Source organism: Nerophis ophidion, linkage group LG15 (genome assembly GCF_033978795.1).
Source record: "Nerophis ophidion isolate RoL-2023_Sa linkage group LG15, RoL_Noph_v1.0, whole genome shotgun sequence".
Lineage (NCBI taxonomy): Eukaryota > Metazoa > Chordata > Actinopteri > Syngnathiformes > Syngnathidae > Nerophis > Nerophis ophidion.
The window spans coordinates 30,440,532-30,466,667 of NC_084625.1; the positions used below are offsets into that span (position 1 = coordinate 30,440,532).

Consider the following 26,136-nt stretch of genomic DNA (forward strand, 5'->3'; position numbering starts at 1 on the left):
TTTAAACTGATAAACCTTTTTTTTTGCAAATAATCATTAACTTTAGAATTTGATGCAAGCAACACATGACAAAGAAGTTGGGAAAGGTGGCAATACTGATAAAGTTGAGGAATGCTCATCAAATGCTTATATGGAACATCCCACAGGTGTGCAGGCTAATTGGCAACAGTTGGGTGCCCTGATTGGGTATAAAAGCAGCTTCCATGAAATGCTAAGTAATTCACAAACAAGGATGGGGCGAGGGTCACAACTTTGTAAGCAAATTGTTGAACAGTTTTAGAAAACATTTCTCAACGAGCTATTGCAAGGAATGTAGGGATTTTACCATCTACGGTCTGTAAAATCATCAAAAAGTTCAGAGAATCTGGAGAAATCACTGCACGTAAGCGATGATATTACGGACTTTTGATCCCTCCGGCGGTACTGCATCAAAAACCAACGTCAGTGTGTAAAGGATATCACCACATGGGCTCAGGAACACTTCATAAAACCACTGTCAGTAACTACAGTTGGTCGCTACATCTGTAAGTGCAAGTTAAAACTCTACTATGCAAAGCCAAACCCATTAATCAACAATAGCCTGAAACGCCGCCACCTTGGCTGGGCCTGAACTCACCTAAGATGGACTGATGCAATGTGGAAAGGTGTTCTGTGGTCTGACGAGTCCACATTTCAAATTATATTTGGAAACAGAGGACTTGGTGTCCTCCAGAACAAAGAGGAAAATAACCATTTGGATGATTATAGGTGCAAAGTTCAAAAGCCAGCATCTGTGATGAAATGGGGGTGTATTAGTGCCCAAGGCATGGGTAACTTACACATCTGTGAAGGCACCGTTAATGGTAAAATGTCCGTACATGTTTTGGAACAACATATGTTGTCATCCAAGCAACGTTATATTGGAAGCCCCTGCTTATTTCAGCAAGACAAGTGTTACAACAGCGTGGCTTTGTAAAAAAAGAGTGCAGGTACTTTCCTGGCCCGCCTGCAGTCCAGACCTGTCTCCCATAGAACATGTGTGGCGCATTATGAAGCGTAAAATACGACAGCGGAGACCCCGGACTGTTGAACGACTGAAGCTCTACATAAAACAAGAATGGAAAAGAATTCCACTTTCAAAGCTTCAACAATTAGTTTCCTCAGTTCCCAAACGTTTATTGAGTGTTGTTAAAAGAAAAGGTGATGTAACACAGTGGTGAACATGTCCTTTCCCAACTACTTTGGCACAGGTTGCAGCCAGGAAATTCTAAGTTAATTATTATTTGCAAAAAAAATTAAGTATGAGTTTGAACATCAAATATGTTGTCTTTGTAGTGCATTCAACTGAATATGGGTTGAAAAGGATTTGCAAATCATTGTATTCAGTTTATATTTACATCTAACACAATTTCCCAACTCATATGGAAACAGGGTTTGTATATATATATATATATATATATATATATATATATATATATATATATATATATGTATATATAAAGTATATATGTGTATTGTATACATATGTGTATATGTAGTACACGTGGAAAGACATACATAAGCTATACATTCATTTGAACATCTGGTGGTATGCCAAATATTCATTCAAACTGTGTTACTTTTCAAAATGTGTGTAACGTTACGGTGGCTAAACATATTGTTCAATAAAACCTCAGCCTTGATTTTAATGAATACTTACGCCTATTACGCTGCTGTGTTTTATTCTTGGTCATAATGGTGTTTTTTTTGCTGAGATGATACTTGGTGAAACAAGTTTGAGAACCTCTACTCCCCAGAGTACTTTATTGAAGGGAGGGATGACTAGAGAGAAAGAGAGAGAGTACCTTGTCCATCTAATCGGATTAGAAGACTAGGTTTGCTTTCTGTTTCTCTCTCCGCCCTCTATTAGATGTTTTTGCTTCAAATGCCAACACTTTTTTTTCTTCAACTGTCCACTACTTGTTCCTCGTAGGGATACTTGCAAGTGGAGGACGTGGTGCGTTCAGGGCACAGTGCGAGCGACATGACAGCACACAGACTTTGTAGTGTGTGATCGAAGGCAACAACAAAACAAGTTTCTGATAAACATCAGAGAGAGACACACAGAACTGCTGGTTCCATGTCCGCGTCCTGCCTGCCAGGCTGCGCTTGCCCTGCTGGCTTCGGGGCTTAGATGGTGCTCATCACGGACGACAGAGATGGAGGAGTCGCATCGTCGCTCCGGGTCAAGCCGCTCCAGCAGCAGAAAGCCGTCGGGGGAATCGTTCAAATCTACCCGACCGTCGCGGGGGAAGACCCTGATGAAGACTATGATGAGGAGGATGGCGAGGAGGACGAGGATTTTGAAGAAGTGGACTTTGAGGACTTGGACGACACAAGGAGCATCGCTTCGGACGACTCCTTTTACCCGCCCGATGATGCGTTCGCGGACTCGGAGCGCTCCCCGTCCCCACCGAGTCCGGAGATGATGACGTTCTTCCGGGCGTGCTGCGGCAACAACGTCGCTATAGTACGGATCATGATACGGCAAGGACTCACGGAAGCCGATGTCAAGCAGACGGACCGGAACAACAAGGTACGACACTTTATTATTCTAATAACTGCCAGGGATTTGTACTGTAGCTTTAAGAAAAGAGGGTTTGAACCCTTTACTTCAAACTGAGGTTGCCAATGTTCAAGTTAAATTATTTGCCGCTAGTCAACATTGCATTTTTTATTTCAAAAAATCCCCTCGTTGTATTACTAGTTTATTTACTTATTTTTGGCCATTGACTTTAAATCATAATCTTAATATTAGCATGAATAATTATATGTGTCTATTATAGTTTACAAATGTAAAAGTTGATAGAAAATAATTATTCCAAAAATATATTTTCATTTCCCCCACAAATTATCTTTAAGACTCGGCAACATGCTTAATTTAAGAATTGCAAAAGACATGCACCTGGGGATAGGTTGATTGGCAACACTAAATGGTCCCTAGTGTGTGAATGTTGTCTGTCTATCTCTGTTGGCCCAGTGACGAGCTGGCGACTTGTCCAGGGTGTATCCCGCCTTCCGCCCGATTGTAGTTGAGATAAGCACCAGAACATGGATGGGTGGATTGAAAATGAATAATGCTTATTTTCTTATTTATTGCTTAAAAGTCCTGCTAATTTCTAGATGTACACAATTGAATTCAAGATGTTTTATCAAGTAAAACTATTGCTGCATGGGAAAATATCTTTGCTCGTAATTAGTATTTTGTTTTCCTAAAACGTAGTCTTTGTCTTATTTTTTGCAGTGTAGCTAAGAGTAGCTGATAACATTGTAAAAAGCCTTTAATTGGTGTCTTAATTTACTTCCTAAAATCCCCCCCAAAAATGTGTGCAATATTCTGCTTATAACATGATAAAGTAGAACATAGGCTGCTCACTGACAAAAAGTTGCATAATAATACGAGGAGTTCTAAAACATACGCTCTATCTTGCTGACACACTGAGGCGGGTTCAGTTGAGGCACATCAGTTTCTGTAGAGAAATAATTAAGCCCGAGCTTTGTGCATAAGCTTACGGGACTATTTTAAGGCCTCGGGGAAAGATCCGGTCTGACCTCCACGTAACACTGTTATAGTGTTTCTTAATGTCATCTCCAAATATGTGTAAAACACCGATATCCTTACAGTTTTATCATCTTTAGACAGGAGCATTGACTCAGAAGTCAATCAGTCCTGATCAAATTCCATGTTCCACACTACTGATAGGAACCAAATTAAGTGGTTGTTCGGCAAGTTACCAATGGTGTTTGGTAGAATGCCTTTTGTTTACATTTCATATGTCTTGGGTAGGGCTTCACGGTGGAAGAGGGGTTAGTGCGTCTGCCTCACAATATGAAGGTCCTGAGTAGTCAGGGTTCAATCCCGGGCTCGGGATCTTTCTGTGTGGAGTTTGCATGTTCTCCCCGTGAATGCGTGGGTTCCCTCCGGGTACTCCGGCTTCCTCCCAACTCCAAAGACATGCACCTGGGGATAGGTTGATTGGCAACACTAAATGGTCCCTAGTGTGTGAATGTGAGTGTGAATGTTGTCTGTCTATCTGTGTTGGCCCTGCAATGAGGTGGCGACTTGTCCAGGGTGTACTTTGCCTTCTGCCCGGTTGTAGCTGAGATAGGCACCAGCGCCCCCCGCGACCCCAAAGGGAATAAGCGGTAGAAAAATGGATGGATGGATGTCTTAGGTACTGTAATGAAAAACTAAGGTTATCCAAAGCATGTAGAGTGGAACATCCTATTTAAGAAGGAATGGGTACTGATTCACGTAAAAGCAAGCTGTGCCATATTTTGATAATTTTGTTGTCATGTCACATCCGGTGGCAGACTTGGCACTTGGCAGGCAAACATAGTAATGTTTCCATACCAACATACCAAACATGCCTGAAAGCGCTCAAAAGTAAGGTTCCACTTTTCAAAATGCGCCAGCGTTGGATATGTCTTATATATGCTACCGATTAGCATTAGCATTAGCGATTTTACATGGCGATTTCAACACTTCATAATTTAGTAATCAACACTACAACTAAGATGCATGTTGGAATCAAACAGCTGGTGCATGTCACTATAAAGTTATATAAGCCTTGATTGTTCAATATTCACTGCAAAACTTGTTTGGGTCCCTATTAAAAGGTTAATTTGTTCAACGTTGGCCCGCGGCTTTGTTCAGTTTTAAAATTTTGGCCCACTCTGTGTTTGAGTTTGACACCCATGCTCTATACAACTAAAATAAAGTAAATGACCAACCCCTGATATCTCCAAATTGTACTGTTTTGGAGGGTTTTCCTCTGCCAGTGTACATGAGGACATAGCCATAGTGTCCCTTTTAACCCCTTCTAGGAAAAGACTGTCCCTGACTCAATATATACATACACAGAGAATCCATTCACTTTTAATAAGGCCATGCACTGTGAATGTTGGCCCCCCACTCTCCTGCTTTCCACCACATTTTCCAAATAAATAAAGATTAGTAGACAAGGTAGGACCACCACACGTACATATATGTGTGTGCTGTGATGCAAGTATAAAACTATGCCTGCTAATGTGAATGAATGGAAAAATCAAAGTCATATAGCAACTACAGACATTGACTGGAACATGGCCTCGGGTCAAGCATGGCATCTAGTATCCGACTGAAATAATAATCAGGATATGAGAGGAATTTGCAATGTTGTGTTGTGATATTAGCCAAGGATAAACTGGTCTATTCCTAGCACAGGATATTCCCCAGATTACTGCATGTGCTAATAAGATGACTCAATTTTTTTTTTGCATGTGTCAGCTGGACTGTAGCCCACTGACACTGATTTCAGCGGAAGTGTAAATCCAAGTAGATCTGTTGTATAAGATGTTCTAGTTCTTTCTTTGCTGCAGCAGTGTCAAGAATATCTACCTTTAGATCAACATATGCACGTACCAGCCAATCTACCTTTACAAATAATTTAATTGTGCGGATTTAACTTTCTAAGTACATCAATATCTTAGTAAATTGTGCTTGCATTACATTTGGGGATTACATTGGAGCATAGCAGAGGTCAACAGGGATCAGCTGTATTGGAACATGGAGATTAACGTGAGGAGTGACAAAGTAATGAAAATCTGCACTTTTTATTCAACCTTCATAAAAAAAGACAATGTCTCTGTTGTTGTGTTCGGTTTTAAAGGGATGCATGTGTTTGCGTGTGAATGTCTGTGTGTCCCCACCCAGACAGATCTATGCAGACCAGAGCCACACGTTTAAAAGTTTTTCCCGACAATCGGCCAATTATTCCCTAGAAACACTCCCCGCTTTGTCGCCTTGAGGCTCCCAGGCCTGACAACACTAATGAGATTACGTGCACTTGGCTGACAGCCTGGCTCGCTTTAATTGTTCACTTGTGTTCTGTTTGTTTTACATCATGTCCATTACACACATTATAAATCCTCATTTCAAAAGTAGCCGGCGCTAAGGGCAATACTTTAAAACCCTGCTGCGCTTCTAATTCGATTTTAGTTTATATATTTAGTTTATATATTTTTATACTTTTTAAGTATGTATACCGTATTTCCTTGAATTGCCGCCAGGGCACTAATTATTTTAAAACCTCTTCTCACTCTGGCACTTACCAAAGGCATGCAGTAAAAATTTGAGTGTGATGTAAGCTTGGACCTTAAATCCTACTGAATAGCTCTTAATCTTCTTCCCTTTATGCGATTTCAAATTACCGGTATTGAAATCAGCCTCCCCCATTTTGAAAATAATGACAGGGGAAGTGTCACTTGTGACGTCACAAGTTTGACCAGGCGGTAATACTAAGCATGCGCTAATTATTTTGCAAAGCGAGTTTGACCCGGCAGTAATTCAAGGCAGGCGCATACTATAAACCCTGCGGTAATTCAAGGAAATACGGTATATCAGATTTGTACAGTACTAGTAGTAGAAGGCCATGCGCTTACCACCTAGGCCTTCAGTGATGTCCGACTTGAATGATTACGTCAAAATACCATCATTTATGTGAATGAATGACCACTGCTGAATAAATACTATAAAGAAACACATTTTCGCACTACTGGGCATTGTACAAAACAGGTTATTTTTTGATGCATTTAAATATCAATAAACCCGCATCAGCAATTCAAACATATCTTATTATTAAAATTAAAATTGCAAAACACATCAGATATGAAAAAATAAAGAAATAAAATATCTGAACTCATATTTCATCGCTGGGACAGCTGAGCTAGCTTCCAGGGTTGGCAGACATGGTCTCACAAGATGTAGTTTCTCCTTAAATATCCTTCTTGAAAATGGCCTTACAAATATATTTGTTGTCTTGTCCAAGCATAAAAGATGATGCAGAGTAGGCGTGTTGGCTGACTTGTTAAAGTTTACTCCACAGCGTGCTCATCAAAAACATCCCGCTGCCAGCATGTCTACATTCAACAACCTAAACTGGGCTACTGTGCATGCTCTTCACTACTGTGGCATGCTGTGTAATGAAGGTCTTATGTTACCTGGCTCATAACATCACTATATATCTGCCTTAGGCCATCTGGAATGTCTTACTGACAACAACTCGTGATCTGATTGGCTATCCCAACTGTCTGTCAAATGTATGTCCCGGTTCACTTACAGTGCAAAGACGCCTGCATTGTTGATTCTGAAGGCCTCGGGCAGATTTGGTACAGCATGGCAACATAAGCTAACTGAATTCTGATTGGGTAAAAACTCTATGACCGAAAAACAACAGCACTGGAAGGAGCATAATATGACATGAAGAAAATATGAACACTTATAGATATCTAAGGAAAGTTACACAAAAAAAAAATGTTTATCTTTAATTATGATCATGATTTCTGGTTATGTTGGCCAGCAGAGAAGCCTTGCTGGCCCTGACGGCACACCACTGGGTACTAGTATAGTACCTCGATACTAATTAATCATATTCAGCAATGTCATCGTGACATTGCTGGTTTTACGAGCAGGGTAGCATGTTCGGCAACGCACAATCACATAGTACTTACAAGCAGACACAGTGTGAAGAGAGAAAAGGGAAAACGGACACATCTTGGCTTAAAAACTAACAATTAAGGTGAAGTTATAACACTGAAATGCCCTTAGGAAGAGGTGCTTTAAGACATGGCTAGCTAGCTGGCGGCTAATGTCCAGCAGTCTGCAGTGTTTTAGCTACTTCTAAATCAATAATCTTTGTCTCCAAGGCGACAAATGAAGTAAGTGGGACGATACTTGAGGAATAGCTAAACATGCTTCACTACACACAGTCGCTCATCCACATCACAATGTAAACAAACGCCATTGGTGGATCTACACCTAACATCCACTGTAATGATACCAAGTACAGGAGTATATCTAGTCGATACTACTATGACTACATCGATATTTTAAGCATCACAAATTTTTTTTTGTTTTTTGAAAATGTATATTATTTTATGTTTATAAACTCAGGAAATATCTGCGATGAGGTGGCGACTTGTCCAGGGTGTATCCCGCCTTCCGCCCGATTGTAGCTGAGATAGGCACCAGCGCCCCCCGCGACCTCAAAGGGAATAAGCGGCAGAAAATGGATGGATGGATGGAACTCAGGAAATATGTCCCTGAATACATGAGGACTTAAATTATGATCAATGTATGATCCTGTAACCACTTGGTATCGGCACTATACCTACATTAATAGTTAATGAACAAGTACATTAATAATTAATTTTCTACCACTTTTCCTTAATAATGTTAAATAAAAAATAAGTAGATAAATGACACAATAAGTTACTGCATATGTCTGCAGACTAAATTAGGACCCTTCCTTTGCTTCTTTACTAATGAAAGAAAAGTTGTCTAGTATGTTCACTATTTCATTTAAGGACAACATTTAAATATACCGTAAGATATTTTGTCAAAATAAAGCCAATAATGCCATTTTTTGTGGTCCCCTTTATTTAGAAAAGTTTCTAAATACATTTTATATATACATTATATCTATCTATCTATCTACCTACCTATCTGTCTATCTATCTATGCTGTATATTTTCTGATCAATTTCACTTTATTTACTTGGGTAAGGCTTAGTATTATATTATTTTCCAGGTTTTAGGAATTAATTTTAGGGACGTGCCAATGGAACGGCTACTGATCAATATTTGAAGACTTCAGGGATAAAAGATCCCCATTGATTAATGCCTTTTAATGTCGATCACAATTGCCAATCCTCACTGGCTGACGCTGTATTTATTTTTAGCTGACAACTGTATAGCTGTAGATTATGTGTCTCCATACACAGTGTGGACCCGCTCCCCAAACCAATAATAATCACCTCATTACAGCACATAAATTACATTTCTTAGTATCTTAAATATCATAATCACTGCATGGTGAGGCTAAACATGTTAGACACAGAGAGCAAGCCACAAACAGTTATGCTAATAGCTAAGGTAACCTCTTAGATAGAAAATAAGCAGTAACAGGAAACTAACAAGTAGGTTAATAAGAGTTAAAAAAAGAAATAAACTATTGGTGTGTCAGCATTGTCACAGTCAGTGCACAGCATGTTAGGGGAGGGAGAATTGATCCATAAACTGGTCGTGTCGATACCAAGGGTTGTGGTTACTGATCGATTCTAGATGGATTTGGGTTCATATTATATCAAAATTATGTTTTTCTGTTTTTGTCAGGTTCACACATTTAGTGAATAAATAACACGATGGGGGTGCCAAATGTAAAAGTTCAGTCACACTTTTTCTCGTAGTTGTATTTCTCACATTTAGCTCATTTTTAAAGTTGAAATTAAATGTTGACGTTAAATGTTATATGTAAATGTTGAATCTGCATCTAAAGCTTTAATATAAATGTTAATTTTAAATGTTAAATATAAGTATAAATGTTTAATCTAAATCCAAAATCTATAGCTTAAATCTAAATCTTAAATCCATATCTTGAATCTAAATGTGAACGCTACATGTTAGATCTAATAATAAATCTAAATGTTGAATATAAATGTTCAATCTAAACCTAAAAGTTAAATCTAAATATAAATGTTTAATCTAAATATATAGCTTAAATCTTAAATCGATATTTTAAATCTAAATGTCACCGCTAAATGTTGAATCCAAATTTTAAATCTAACTGTGAGCGCTAAAAGTTGAATCCAATACATCTAAATTTTGAAACTAAACATAAAAGTTTAATGTAAATATAAACGTTTAATCTAAATCTAAAATAAATAGATTCAATTTAAGTCTTAAATCCATTTCTTAAATCTAAATGTGACCGCTAAATGTCAGTATAAAAATGGGTATTATTTATAAAATGTCAATATTCCACTAATCGGAAGCCTTTCAGCAGCCAAGCTGTGCACACGTCTTTGTCTCTCAGTGCACGACACTCCTACATATTTCTCACTGCAGAAGAAGGAGCCATGACAGATGCTTAATGCAAAAATAATGCCAATAAAGTTGCATACTTCCTCCCACCTCCAAAGACATGCACCTGATTGGCAACACTAAATTGGCCCTCGTGTGTGAATGTGAATGTAAATGTTGTCTCTCTATCACCCGAATGCAGCTGGGATAGGTTCAAGCCACCCTGCGACCCTGAGATGGACAAGTGGTAGGAAATGGATGGATTTTTAAAAATGTAATCTCTAAACGTGTGAATGCACATGGTGTGTTGCATAAAGAGAGCTCAAACAGCAGATCTCTTCACTTCCGCGTTTGACAATGAATGGAATTGCTTCTAATACGGAAGCATGAATACACCTAAACTGTATTTCTATTTGTATGTCTTTCATTATTTTCGCTGGATAGGTTTCCCTCACTATGATCACATTTTACCCATTTGGCTCACAAGACATCCATAATAACAGATCCAAAGCGAGCGTTTCAACTGGCATCCATTCATTGTCAAATCTAGAAGTGAAGCAATCAGGTGTTTGAGCATCTTGACTTTATGCAAGGACTTCACGGTGGGAGAGGGGTTAGTGCGTCTGCCTCACAATACGAAGGTCCTGAGTAGTCAGGGTTCAATCCTGGGCTCGGGATCTTTCTATGTGGAGTTTGCATGTCCTCCCCGTGAATGTGTAGGTTCCCTCCGGGTACTCCGGCTTCCTCCAACTTCCAAAGACATGCACCTGGGGATAGGTTGATTGGCAACACTAAATGGTCCTTAATGTTGTCTGTCTATCAGTCTTGGCCCTGTGATGAGGTGGCAACTTGTCCAGGGTGTACACCGCCTTCCGCCTGATTGTAGCTGAGATAGGCACCAGCGCCCCATGCAACCCCAAAGGGAATAAGCAGTAGAAAATGGATGGATGGACTTTATGCAAAACACCATGCACACTCACACCTTTGAAGCAAACATTTTTGACAATATGCACATTTATTGGCATTAATTTGTCGTTAAGCATCTGTCATGTTTCCTTCTTCTACAGTAAGAAAGATGTAGGCGTGCCATGCACTGAGAGGCCTCGAATGGGTGGAATATTGACATTCTATAAATATTATTTTTACTTGGCGAAAGATTTAGCGCTCACATTTAGATTCGGATTCAAAATTTAGGTTCAGATTTAACAATTTAGACCTCACAACTAGTTGAAAGATTTAGATTGAACATTTAGTTTTAAATTTAAGATTTAGATTCAACTTTTAGATTTAGATTTAAAATTTAGATTTAACAATTATATTGACATAACATTTATGTTTAGGTGTAACGTTTCGATTTAGGTTTAGGTTTAAAATTGAGATTGAAATGTACCACTCTGATTTACATTTAACATTTAGATTTATATACAACATTTGGATTTAGATTTAACATTTAGGTTTAGATACTACCTTTATATTTAAGATGGGCAGCACGGTAGGACAGGGGTTAGTGCATGTGCCTCACAATACGAAGGTCCTGAGTTCAATCCCGGGCTTGGGATCTTTCTGTGTGGAGTTTGCATGTCCTCCACGTGAGTGCGCCGGTTCCCTCCAAGTACTCCGGCTTCCTCCCACCTCCAAAGACATGCACCTGGGGATAGGTTGATTGGCAACACTAAATGGTCCCTAGTGTGTGAATGTGAGTGTGAATGTTGTCTGTCAATCTGTGTTGGCCCTGTGATGAGGTGGCGACTTGTCCAGGGTGTATCCTGTCTTCCACCCGAATGCAGCAGAGATAGGCTCCAGAAAATGGATGGATTTAAATTTAAGATTTATATTTAATATTTAGATTCAACATTTAATTTGAACTTAAATTTGATAAAAATTAACTACCAGTAAATGTGAGAAAAGTGTGTTAAATGTGACAAAAGTGGGCTAAATGTAAGAAATATATCTGCAACAAAAGAGTGACTAAGCCTTTACATTCGGCACCCCAAATGTAAAGGCAAAGAAAAATGAGTCAAATGAGTAAAGTAAATAGTAGTTTCTGTGTTTGTTCAGTTATTATCTACTAATGACTTTGTTGTGATCAAACATCCATCCAAAAATAAATAAGGAAGTAGTTTAAATATCGTGTAGATATTGTTCAGACTGTCATTAACACTCACAATAAATACACTGAAACATGAATACATTGAATACATTTGATCGGTATTGGTATCGGCCAATGTAACTCCCCTATGATCGATATCAGAATTGACAGCATAGGCTTAAACCCTCTTTGGAACATCCCTAATTAATTTACATACAAACAAATACAAAGCGGCAAATGACTTATCATTGATAATTTTGGCAAGGAGTATTTTGTTGTTGCTCTACAAAGAAACTTACATACATATGTATGTATGTATGTGTGTATGTATCTATGTATGTATGTATGTATGTATGTATGTATGTATGTATGTATGTATGTATGTATGGTGATAGATTCATCTATTCGTATTACACCTAATAAACAATAGAAATTATACACATTTATTTTAGGATAGAGATTTTAATTTTTCAATTCACGATAATGCCTGCTGACACATCCTCGCCGTGTCCCGCAAAACTGAGAGCGACAAGCTGTAACAAATGTGTCGTCAATGTAATGTAGCATCCTGACGTAAATGTCTCGCTAGCGCAGCAAAAGTACAGTATATCAATACACAGCACGCAGCCGCTTCTATGTTACCAATACACACCTTCATCACGGCAAACAAACAAGGAGTTATATTGCTGAAGGGCGAGGAAGATATCAGCATAGCACAGAGCAAGCACAGGAGACAAGGAACCATGCTATCTGCTAAGCTATCTTGAATGTAAAGCAGCAAAACAAAAGAAGTACTTCGTAACAGTAGTCCAATAAGCAGATTAATACGAGTCTAGAACAGTGATTCTCAAACTCGGGTATGTGGGGTCCTATTAGTAGTACGCCAAAAAATAATTTCAATGATTTGTGTTTTATTGTCCTATATTCGAGCACAGTATTACTATTCAAACTGTGTGTAATGTTACGGTGGCCAACAATATTGAATATACTTTTTAAATAAAACCTCTGCATTGTTTTTAATAAATACCTAGGCATTCTACGCTACTGTATTTTAATGTTGGTCATTATGGTAGTATTAAATGAAAAATGTTTCAGAACCACTGGTCAAGAGAGAGAATAATAGTACTAAACAACTACAATGGTGCATAAATGCCAAAAAAAGAAGAATGATGCAATGTCACTGCAGACATCTCTATTCAGTTAACCATTTCGTATCCTATGGCCGCCAGTTGTGTGGTCTACAAATAGTCGCAGAGGGTTCCTATTTAGAACGTTTTTATTAACTCCACAAAATGGCAGTAGCTGCATTACGAGCTATATTAATGCTCGTCTTGTACGGAGCGTCATGCACTTTGCTCCCAAAATGTTGGCAAATGTAAACTAAGATTGCAGAGTAAATATACTTCTCCTATTTCAGCAGGCACAAGTCACGGGAGTCTTTCTGCCTTACACACACACGCTCAGTTTGTGTTTGTGTGGGCATGTCCAAAATGAGGATAGTTGGCCCAAACACAGTCATAAACCTTCTCCATAAATGTATAAAAATATGACTCTTGGTCATTACACAACTTTTGATTAAGTCCATGCCGAAGTTTGAACACAGTAACACAGTGTAGCTGCTAAAAAGATGTAAAAATAAAGTTGCAGTGCCAAAGGGCAAAGTACATGGAGTTAACAACATGTCAATCTAAAATATTTAATCACAGAAGTTGATGGCAGGCCAAAAATGTTGATGCTTTTTCCAACAACAGCGCAGATAGTGTCTTTTTGTTGTTGTAAACGTTAAAATACACTAAATTACTTATACTTTATAAGTATAAAAAGTAAATTTGGAAACATTTATTTTGATCTTTTACGGGATGTTCATTTTTGCTTAGTTTCCAAATGAGGGGGAAATTTTGTCCTATTGGTAAATAACATTCTATATTTTAAATATACATTTCTTAAACTGTAATTCACTAATAAGCTACTTAAAAGAAAAATTCTTTGTACCATCCATCCATCCATCATCTTCCGCTTATCCGAGGTCGGGTCGCGGGGGCAGCAGCCTAAGCAGGGAAGCCCAGACTTCCCTATCTCCAGCCACTTCGTCTAGCTCTTCCCGGGGGATCCCGAGGCGTTCCCAGGCCAGCCGGGAGACATAGTCTTCCCAACGTGTCCTGGGTCTTCCCCGTGGCCTCCTACCAGCTGGACGTGCCCTAAACACCTCCCTAGGGAGGCGTTCGGGTGGCATCCTGACCAGATGCCCGAACCACTTCATCTGGCTCCTCTCGATGTGGAGGAGCAGAGGCTTTACGTTGAGCTCCTCCCGGATGGCAGAGCTTCTCACCCTATCTCTAAGGGAGAGCCCCGCCACCCGGCGGAGGAAACTCATTTCGGCCGCTTGTACCCGTGATCTTATCCTTTCGGTCATGACCCAAAGCTCATGACCATAGGTGAGGATGGGAACGTAGATCGACCGGTAAATTGAGAGTTTTGCCTTCCGGCTCAGCTCCTTCTTCACCACAACGGATCGATACAACGTCCGCATTACTGAACTGACTGGATCGGTTCGCAGCCGAGTGTGAAGCGACCGGAATGAGAATCAGCACCTCCAAGTCCGAGTCCATGGTTCTCGCCCGGAAAAGGGTGGAGTGCCATCTCCGGGTTGGGGAGGAGACCCTGCCCCAAGTGGAGGAGTTCAAGTACCTAGGAGTCTTTTTCACGAGTGGGGGAAGAGTGGATCGTGAGATCGACAGGCGGATCGGTGCGGCGTCTTCAGTAAAAATTGTTTGTACATTTTATGAAAAAAACAAATACAAACTTGCTTTACAGAGAAAAGTATACTATATATACATACATATATACAGTATATACACACATATACAGTATACACACACACATATATATATATATATATATATATATATACACATACAGTGGGGCAAAGTATTTAGTCAGCCACCGATTGTGCAAGTTCTCCCACTTAAAATGATGACAGAGGTCTGTAATTTTCATCATAGGTACACTTCAACTGTGAGAGACAGAATGTGAAAATAAAATCCAGGAATTCACATTGTAGGAATTTCAAAGAATTTATTTTTAAATTATGGTGGAAAATAAGTATTTGGTCAACCATTCAAAGCTCTCACTGATGGAAGGAGGTTTTGGCTCAAAATCTCACGATACATGGCCCCATTCATTCTTTCCTTAACACGGATCAATTGGCCTGTCCCCTTAGCAGAAAAAACGCCCCAAAGCATGATGTTTCCACCCCCATGCTTCACAGTAGGTATGGTGTTCTTGGGATGCAACTCAGTATTCTTCTTCCTCCAAACACGACGAGTTGAGTTTATACCAAAAAGTTCTATTTTGGTTTCATCTGACCACATGACATTCTCCCAATCCTCTGCTGTATCATCCATGTATCCATTTTGGTATAAACTCAACTCGTCGTGTTTGGAGGAAGAAGAATACATACATATATAAATATATATATATATATATATATATATATATATATATATATATATATATATATATATATATATATATATATATATATATATATATATATATATACACATACATATACATATATATATATACACATACATATACATACATATATACAAACCCTGTTTCCATATGAGTTGGGAAATTGTGTTAGATGTAAATATAAACGGAATACAATGATTTGCCATTCCTTTTCAACCCCTGTTCAATTAAATGCACTACAAAGACAAAATATTTGGTGTTCAAACTCCAAAAAAAAAATGTTTTGCAAATAATAATTAACTTACAATTTCATGGCTGCAACATGTGCCAAAGTAGTTGGGAAAGGGCATGTTCACCACTATGTTACATCACCTTTTCTTTTAACAACACTCAATAAACGTTTGGGAACTGAGGAAACTAATTGTTGAAGCTTTGAAACTGGATTTCTTTCTCATTCTTGTTTTATGTAGAGCTTCAGTCGTTCAACAGTCCGGGGTCTCCGCTGTCGTATTTTACGCTTCATAATGCGCCACACATTTTGATGGGAGACAAGTCTGGAGTGCAGGCGGGCCAGGAAAGTACCCGCACTCTTTTACTATGAAACTACGCTGTTATAACACGTGGCTTGTCATTGTCTTTGTGAAATAAGCAGGGGTGTCCATGATAACGTTGCTTGGATGACAATATATGTTGCTCCAAAACCTGTATTCAGCATTAATGGTGCCTTCACAGATGTGTAAATTAATTAAATGTGGACTCGTCAGAACACAGAACACTTTTCCACTTTGCATCAGTCCATCTTAGATGAGCTCGGGCCCAGCGAAACCAGCGGTGTTCCTTGGTGTTGTTGATAAATGGGTGTTGCTTTGCATAGCAGAGTTTTAACTTGGACTTACAGATGTAGCAACCAACCGTTGTTACTGACTGTGGTTTTATGAAGTGTTCCTGAGCGCATGTGGTGATATCCTTTACACACTGATGTCGGTTTTTGATAAAGTACCACCTGAGGGATCAAAGATCCGTAATATCATCGCTTACCTGCAGTGATTTCTCCAGATTCTCTGAACCTTTTGATGATTTTACAAACCGTAGATGGTAAAATCCCTAAATTCCTTGCAATAGCTCGTTGAGAAATGTTGTTCTAAAACTGTTCGACAATTTGCTTACAAATTGGTGACCCTCGCCCCATCCTTGTTTGTGAATTACTTAGCATTTCATGGAAGCTGCTTTTATACCCAATCATGGCACCCACCTGTTCCCAATTAGCCTGCACACCTGTGGGATGTTCCAAATAAGTGTTTGATGAACATTTCTCAACTTTATCAGTATTTATTGCCACCTTTCCCAATTTCTTTGTCACGTGTTGCTGGCATCAAATTCTAAAGTTAATGATTATTTGCACAAAAAAAATGTTTATCAGTTTGAACATCAAATATGTTGTCTTTGTAGCATATTCAACGTAATATGAGTTGAAAATGATTTGCAAATAATAGTATTACGTTTATATTTACATCTAACACAATTTCCCAACTCATTTGGAAACGGGGTTTGTACACACACACACACACACACACAAACACACACACACACACACACAGTACAGGCCAAAAGTTTGGACACACATTCTCATTCACAACACAATTGACGGTCCCAACACTATTGATATAGCAATAAATTCCACTAATCACCCCTGATAATACACACCTGTCAGGTGAAAACCATTTCAGGTGACTACCTCTTTGAAGCTCATGAATTCATGAATGACAAGAGTGTGCGAAAAAGTAATCAGAACAACAGGGTTGCTATTTTGAAGAAATAAAAAACTATAGAATATAAAACAAGCTTTCAGCTATTTCATCTTTTTTTGTTAAGTACATAAATCCACACGTGTTTATTCATAGTTTTGATGCCTGCAGTGACAATCTACAATGTAAATAGTCATGAAAATAAGGAAAACACATTGAATGACAAAGTGTGTCCAAACGTTTGGCCTATACTGTATGTATATATATATATAATACTGTATATACATATATATATATATATATCTATATATATATATATATAGATATATATATATATATATCTATATATATATATATATATATATATATATATATATATTACCAAACAGTAGCCCGGGCAATTATTTCACAAAATAATTTTTGGAGACGGGCGTTTAAAAGAAGCAGGCAGTTATTTGCACAAGGCTTTTATTTATTTTTGCACCAGCCTGCACCAGGCCATTATTTGGTTACTGTCCAGTATTTTTTTTTTTCGTATAAAAAACTTTAAATGTAAAAGCTATTGTAAACATACAAACAAAAAACAAGACTATCAAAAGACAAAAGATCAACAAGGCCTCAACATGGCAGTAGTGCAACAATTGTCAAATAGAATACCAATACTGAAAATAAATAAAGTTTTTAAATAAAGCAGCCTACCGGGAAAAATAAAATTATGGCATCAAGTACTCTATAAAACCATCAAAACAATAATACTGCAGCAAACGCAACCCCAAATGCGACTCAAACCCACTCATCATCATCCTCCTCCTCCCCTTCCTCCTCCTCCTCTTCCTCCCCCTCCTCATCATCATCCTCTTCTTCAATCACAAGTTCATTGAGGAACTGCTGTTCCTCCACACTCTCCTCCTCTTCCTGCTGCTGTCTAGCCCTCAACAGCATCTCTCTGCCTGCCTGACATGGCTGTCCCTCCTTGAGGCAGTAAATGAGCTGGTCCTCACTCCCATCAGCTGCCACCGTCAGCCCACACACCTTGTAGGATACCAGAAAGCAACAATCAGCTATGGCTACTGTTTGCAACACACGCACACACACATACACACAGCCAGCCAGCCTACCTTGAATAAGTTGATTAGAGTGTCCCGATCCAGAGCATCCCAGGCTCCCAGGACCCAGTCGACCAGGAGGCGGCGGGAAGGGGCTGTCAGGTTCCCTGACTTGTTGTATGTCTTGTCTTTATCACCAGCCATCCAGTTATCATAGTAGTCACAGAGCTGCGCTTTGAAAGGGCCATTCCACACAACATCGGCGTTCTGCAGGTACTTGTGCAACCTCCAGATATAACAGCAATTGTAAGGGCGTAGCCCCTTTTGAGCTCTGCCTTCGTGGCCTCGCTGATATGGCATCGGTACAAGTCCGAAGCAAGTAGCCTCGGTCCGAAGTGACATTTCCACACTGCCCTCTGGAGCCAATCCTTCGTCAGGTCATCATTAAACCAACCATTCTTAGATGAAGCTATGATCACCCCGGGGATACTCTGCATAGCCTTTACATCACGGGCAGCACCTTTAAACACAATGTGAGGCTTCAGCTTTGTCCTGTCTGCTTTGGCTGCAAGAGCCACCGTGACGCGTGCCTTCTCGTGGCCGGTGGTTTTGAAGCAGATGGAGCGGGCGCCCCTCTCATTGACCGTACTAAAACCAGCCATGTCAAACCAGACGGCTGTTTCATCCATGGCGATGATATTCATGGGCTGGATTTTCTTGGCCTCTATCTGTTTATTAGAGAAAACGAGGAAGTTGACAATCTTCTCGACGGGAGCGTCCTTCTGTGCAACAGTTCTCCTCCTGAGAGTAAAGTTGTTCCAACGCAGGAATCAATTAAGCCATCCACTCGTTGCACCAAATACCACCCCGGTGTCTCTCGTGTCACTCGCGGTGGCATACAACTCCTTGGCCTTAAGGCGGATCATTTTGCAAGACACACGGTAGTTCAGTCTACGAACGTGATGTATCCACTGACACAAATTAGCATCAAGCTCGTCGCTCACTTTCTTCCCACCTCTGCCAGATTAGCGAGCCCGTTTTCCATCGATTGCAGACTGAAATAGTAGTTCTCCCTTTTTTTTGTTTCCAATCGCGTACACGTTTTGGGTCAACGTTAAACTGCCTAGGCGCTGCCAAACCAGAATTCAACTGCTAGCTTGAACTTTAAGTCAAACTTTCTGTTCTTCTTCCCCCTTAAAGTATTCCCGTCTATCCGTTGTGGTGTACCGCTATACATGGGTTATTATTAGGAAGAGGCGTTTAATTCACAAAATGGGCTCAGACCCCGGGCGGCTATTAGGACATGGGCGGTTATTTGCCACAGGACGTTTACTTCGTATTATACGGTATATAATTAATATATATATATATATATATATATATATATATATATATATATATATATATATATATATATATATATATATATATATATATATATATATATATATATATATATATATATAAATTATATTTACATTATATAATGCAATTATAGTTTCAAAAGTATTAATTTTGATTAAATATTAGTTTCAAAAGTATTAATTTTGATTAAATATTATATTAGTATTCTATAAAAAAACAATGTATTGTATTAAAATTAAAAATGATACATTTATATAAATCAATTGCTGTTCTTTAAAATGATTCTATTACTGTAAATACATACTGAAATTATAGTCACGGAAACAAATACAAGTATTAGTTATATAAATACAAGTATTATAAAACATGCATTGAAATGTATAGAATACATTACCAGCAACTATTCTAAAATGATTGTATATTTATAGATTGTATGTATTGTGTAGTAAAACATACAATAAATTAAAGATTTATCAAATAAAAAAATACATTCCATGTTTTTTTCATAAATATAATTAATTGTCTAGTACTTTTTAATTAATTTATTTCTTGATTATCCTAGGAACTACAGAACACATTTTAGTTTTTTTTTAATTAGACATTTAGTGTGCGAGTGGACCCACAGAAATGTCAAGCCAGACCTTAAATTCTCCTCCGTCCATTAACTCTCTGTTAGTTTTGGCATATGAAACTCCTGGAAAGGTACCCAACCTTTACTCCAGTTTTACTGACTCGTCATTTTGGCAAACACAAGCTCCCACTCACAGATCGGCATTTGCACACAAACAACACCTTTTCAGGCAACTAAGCTTATTTTTTAAAACGTCGACGTGTAAAAGGAAAACGCGTCGAATTATATATCAAGTGTAGTGTTTTTCTACTTTCAATGTGTAACATCTCAGCACTTCTGTGCACACTTGTCTCATTTCTTATAACTTAATTCTTAACCCTTCCTCCCTCTCAGACAGGACTGCTGGTTGCTTGTTACCAAGGTTACGTCGATGTTGTCATAGCGCTGTCTCAGTGTCCGTATCTGGACCCTAATTGGCAGGACAGTGAAGGCAACACTGCCCTCATCACCGCAGCACAGGCAGGTAGTCTATGCTAAACTTCAAACTTTTGATGTGCCAATGTATGGTGTGACTGTCACACACATCAGAAGTATGTCTTGTCTTCAGGTCACGTGACAATCACCAACTACCTGCTTAACTACTACTCAGGCTTGGACATCGAGAGGAGAAACTGTCACGGCTTCACGGCTTTGATGAAAGCTGCCATGCAGGGTCGTGTGGAGTGTGTGCGCTCGCTCATGATGGCAGGTAATGTCTTAAAAATGTTATTCTCCCTCTTGTCTGTGATTACAGTGGAATTTGTTCGAAATGTTGGGATTTTGTCGTATTTTTTTCGCATCAAGATTAATGGACACAGTGGGCCACATTGCAGTTATGGCTGCAATATGTAAGTAATAGTGCATATATATATGAATTGTAATGTATAATCCCCTCTTTATGTTATCACACAATTCGCTATGGATTTGAGTATTTCAGTTTTTTAAGTACACATTGATGTATCATATACTTGCTTTTGAAATCATAAGTCAGGGGGACAAACATTTAATTCTAACAAAAATTAATTGGAATACAGTATATGTTAATAATATAGCGGTCTCACACATTTTCAAACAATGGGCTGCATACTAAAAAGTCACATTTTGATTTTTTTTGATTTTGTAAAAAAAAAGTGTATAAAACACATCACATACCGTATTTCCTTGAATAGCCACCGGGGCGCTAATTAATTTAAAACCTCTTCTCACTCCTGCGCTTATCCAAGGCATGCGGTAAGAGTAAGCAGGCGCTAATAATTTTAAAACCTCTTCTCACCCCTGCGCTTACCAATGGCATGCAGTAAAAAATTGAGTGTGATAAAAAAATTTTTTAAAAATCATAAAAAACTCTTCTGCGGCCGCAGTCCGGTGGTTGAGGACCACTGCTCTACAACATGTCATCGCGCCCACCTTTACACCATGCTATCTATGTGTCGGCCGGACGCATGCTTTTTGCTGCTTCTCATTCGAGATTGCAATGGTCAACAGCCACACCTTTTACACTGATGGTTGTGATATAAACACCTTTAACACTCTTACTAATATGCGCCACACTCTGTGAACCCACAGAGTTTGGGGTTTGGGGTTTGGTGCTAGTGGGGTGTATAATATAGCCGGTAAGAGTCATAGATGCATTGCATTCTGGTTAAGTGTTATGTTGCGTTTATAATGTGTTACAGAGCCGATGTTCTCCAGAAATGTGTTTGTCATTCTTGTTTGGTGTGGGTTCACAGAGTGTGGCGCATATTAGTAAGAGTGTTAAAGTTGTTTTATATCACAACCATCAGTGTGATCTGTATGGCTGTAGAACAAGACCCCTGGTTTACACATAGTAAAAGCAAAAAAAATACCTCCTCCGCCATTTTGGAAATGACGACAGAGGAAGCGTCACTCGTGACGTCACGAATTTGACCCGGCGGTAAAAGTAAGCATGCGCTTATAAATTTGGGGAGCGAGTTTGACCGGGTAGTAATTCAAGGCAGGCGCATATTACATGCCCGGCGGCTATTCAAGGATATACGGTATACTTAAAGGCAACATTTAGTGTCATATTTGTCTAATAGGTGACAATGTGTAAAAAAAAAACAACAGTAAAAATGTAAAAAAAAGAAGTGAGAATGAGAACAAGATGAAATGTACATTTTATAATTAATAACACACGTATGGCTTCCTCCCACTTCCAAAGACATGCACCTGGGGATAGGTTGATTGGCAACATTAAATTGGCCCTAATGTGTGAATGTGAGTGTGAATGTTGTCTGTCTATCTGTGTTGGCCCTGCGATGAGGTGGCGACTTGTCCAGGGTGTACCCTGCCTTCCGCCCGATTGTAGCTGGGATAGGCGCCAGCGCCCCCCGTGACCCCGAAAGGGAATAAGCGGTAGAAAATGGATGGATGGATGGATGAGATATAACACATCACACAAACCTGGTCCTAGGTTGTCTTTAAAAGAAATACTATATATATATAATGTATGTTGATATCCTTTTATTTTAATTTATTTTTGATAAAAAAAACTCAAATTGGCGCTGCATCACAATCTTGACTGTTAATTTTTTAATCAAACAAAATGTTACGGGCCAACAAAATGGAGCTGCATGTTTTCCATGGTCAGACAATTGGAAGACATGCATTTGTATGCAATACATGTCATTGTTCTATGACAATTCAAAAAAGTATTGAGTTTAGTAAAAAAGATGAGGTGCTTTATTCATGCACATTATTTCCAGGCTTTTGTGGGCCACATAAAACCGTGTGGCGGGCCAGATCTGGTCCCCGAGCCTTGAGATTAACACCTGTGATCTAGAGAGAGCGCGCCTGACTTTTTAGAACACAGTGCTGGTATTGCTAATGTTTGTACTTAATTTGTAGAACAAATTGTTCATCTTCAATTCTAGTCTCTTTGCCTTATTCAGAAAAGCCATTCGGAAAAAAAACCCGGGAAGACTTCACCCTTCAACGTCATCCATCTATCCATCCATCCATCCATTTCCTACCGCTTGTCCCTTTTTCAGGTTGCGGAGGGTGCTGGAGCCTATCAATCAAAGTTTATTTATATAGCCCTTAATCTCAAGTGTCTCAAAGGGCTGCACAAGCCACAAGAAAAAACTCAACCCAATGGGAAAAAATGAGAAACCCTTCAAGTGGCGCAATCCAAACAATAGCATTCACAGATCTGATGTAATACCTTTTCAAATTTTGTTGCTTGCAGGAGCCACCCTGAATGCACTGGACTGTGGCCGCCAAATGACCGCCAGGGAATGGGCATTGTTCACTGGCCGCTATGAAACAGCTTGGGTTATGGCCCGACTTCAGGAACGACCCTGCCCGCGCCAAATTAACGATGCATACAGGTAAAAAGTTTTCTACCCTAATTGTATTTTAAATAATAATATGAGTGATTGTTTAGTTAATAAAGGGAACTAACAGCCATTTTGCTTTGCCAGTCTAGAATGGCCCTCGCTGGCATCCCTGGTGTCCAAAGCCCGGGAGCCCCATGGTTGTCTTAAGCGTTTCTCGGACACAGTGCGCGATGTCTTCAACATCGCCAATGTTACCAACCCCGAGGACTCCGGCGTCATTGACCACCTAGTGTGTGTGACGACAGCCATCAGGAGCCCTTTCATCGCCGTCACCTGTCATACAGTGTGTCCAAACAGCCCTCCGAGTGTGGGCAAACGACGCTACGCGGTTCCCGAGATCATCCGCCACCAGCGAGCCAAAGAGCTCAGCGCCATCAACCCAGACAGGGTGGATACCCACCTCCAGCTTTTCCAGAACTCCAGGGTTACACTGGTGCCCAAGCCCTCACATGACCGGCGGGCCAGCCTCCAGCCGCAGAACGCAGTGCCTCGAGCAAGGAGCTCCAGCTTGGAAATTATGTCTTTTAACGGAGCCGGGCTACGAAGACCCAGCCTGCTTCCCTTGCACATGGTGCTCAGGAGAAGCAGCGTCAGGCCGGGGTGGACCATTCCCAAAGTGAGGGTGTCCAAAGCCCCCACGCCCACTTATGAGCCAGAAAAGGTGCGCAGGAAGAGCAGTGCCAAAGATGGAGGAGGTAGGCACTTGCTGCAGATCCCCAAGTGGCGATACAAGGAGCTCAAAGAGGAGAGAAGAAAAGCGGAGGACACTGAAAGGAGGAGACTCGAGGCCATAGGCAAGACGCACCTCACTGTCGGGAAGAGGAAGTAGTATCAATGCACACGACACCAAAAAACAAAAGCAAATATGTTTGACTCAGGGTGAGTTTACAATTCCCAGCAGTGTTCTAAAACACAAGACAATGCTGCTTTTAGAATCTTAAATTAATTTCAGGATGGACTACATCTTGATACTTGAAGCAAACTCAATCATATTTATTGCAGTCCACTATACCAGAACTTTGTTTTCTTCACATTTTCTAGTTTTTCCAACCTTTGAAGTTAGTTTTTCACTAATACAGAGTGACTCAAACACAACAAAAACATATTTTACTTATCCAAACAACAAACGTAGAAATCCTGCGTAAAATTCACTATTTTCAAGCAATGTATTTCCCCAAATAATATGAATCTTGCAAACTATGTTTTCAGAATAGTTGACAGGCTGTCAAATTCCGTACTTTTATGGATTCTAACCAAAGTCAGTACCGATCCATGTAAAATCAAGAGGTGCCATTTTTTGATACCTATGTTGCACGTGACGTCACATCCGGTTTCAGACTCACACCAGTTTAAGCATTTGGCCAGGAAACAGGCACTTAAGCAGCACTCAGAGCGGACTCAGCCGGATTGTTTCAAGGTAATACAATTGTCCATGCCAACAAATCAAGCAGAAGGCACTCAAAAGTACAACTTTTCAAAATGTGCTTGCTCGATGCTAATTTACATTGGATTTGCCTTAGGGATGCTACCAATTACCCTTAGTGATTTTACATGGCAATTTCAACACCTCCAAATTTGGTAATAAGATGTACGTTACAATCCAACTGCTGCTGAGTAATAAGTACAATACTTACAATATAGATATTTTTTAAGATGCAACAAAAGAAAATACTGGCACATTCAACTTAATTGCAAAGACTACTTCCTGGCTAAGGTAACACACAGTAGTCTATACACTACTGCCATCTAACGTCTTAGAATTGCACCTGCATACAAACTATAATATAAAAATACATATATAAGTACAGTGCTGCAAATGAGACACAGAAGATAACTGGACAGGACAGCGGAGAGTTAAATGAAAAAAAAAAAAAATCTTCCATCAATTATCACACATACTGAAAATGCGTACTGTTGACTACTCTCAGGTACTGGTATCAATTCAAAAACACATCAACATTTTAGGCTATCAGTTAAAAGCTGTTAGAGTACGGGCATGTTGTTTTTCTATATTACAAATATATATTTTCGCTAACCCTCAAAATATGTGAGTTTTCTGCTAATTACCCAGGTCTCCATGAGATTATGCATCTACAATTACACTGTAATGACATGCTTTGTACTTTGCTATATGATGACCAACCAATGAATGTACTTTGCTTGTATATTTTTTATAATAGAAATAAAAATGCTTTTTTAATGACATTTTCACTTCCTACTCAAATATGATTTTTAAACTCTAGTAACATCTTTTTGTTATCTTAGTATTAACACCAAGACAGAAAGGTGGTGTCACTCTGGGAACCCTCAAATGTTTACTTGAAAACAAACTGGTGACTCTCACCTGTTATTGCTCCGTATGGATGCATGGTGTTTACAGGGTATGAATGAAAGGAAATAAACACTTCTGCTTACATAAATACTTCTTCAGTATACTGTTTAACTCATAATGTTAGGGGTTTAAATTTTTGACATATGTGTACCTAATACTTTGTCCACAAGTGTACCAGACATGTTGGCTTTATTTATTATGTATACCTACAATTTTGGGTGCACCTAATTAGGCCAAATGTATAACTAATAGTTC

The 26,136-nt window shown here is 39.2% G+C and overlaps 1 protein-coding gene across 2 annotated transcripts; it reads left to right on the forward strand.

The window, feature by feature from the left end:
- Nucleotides 1-1,835: 1,835 nt before the first annotated feature.
- Nucleotides 1,836-25,754, forward strand: ankrd33ba (ankyrin repeat domain 33ba). 2 transcript variants are annotated; one of them, XM_061921994.1, is made up of 5 exons: nt 1,836-2,554; nt 20,545-20,674; nt 20,759-20,899; nt 23,399-23,540; nt 23,634-25,754. In XM_061921994.1, the coding sequence occupies exons 1-5, from the start codon at nt 2,153-2,155 to the stop codon at nt 24,376-24,378; spliced, it is 1,560 nt and encodes a 519-aa protein (XP_061777978.1). In that variant the 5' UTR covers nt 1,836-2,152; the 3' UTR covers nt 24,379-25,754. The 2 variants fall into 2 exon arrangements, with proteins under 2 accessions (XP_061777978.1, XP_061777979.1); XM_061921995.1 differs by having other exon boundaries at nt 1,837-2,554; nt 20,801-20,899.
- Nucleotides 25,755-26,136: the final 382 nt, after the last annotated feature.

Coding starts and splice junctions, on each gene's coding strand:
- ankrd33ba (XM_061921994.1), top strand. CDS start 2,153: ATGGTGCTCATCACGGACGACAGAGATGGAGGAGTCGCATCGTCGCTC. Junction 20,675..20,758: donor CATCACCGCAGCACAGGCAG/GTAGTCTATGCT, acceptor TCTTGTCTTCAG/GTCACGTGACAATCACCAAC. Junction 20,900..23,398: donor GCGCTCGCTCATGATGGCAG/GTAATGTCTTAA, acceptor TGTTGCTTGCAG/GAGCCACCCTGAATGCACTG.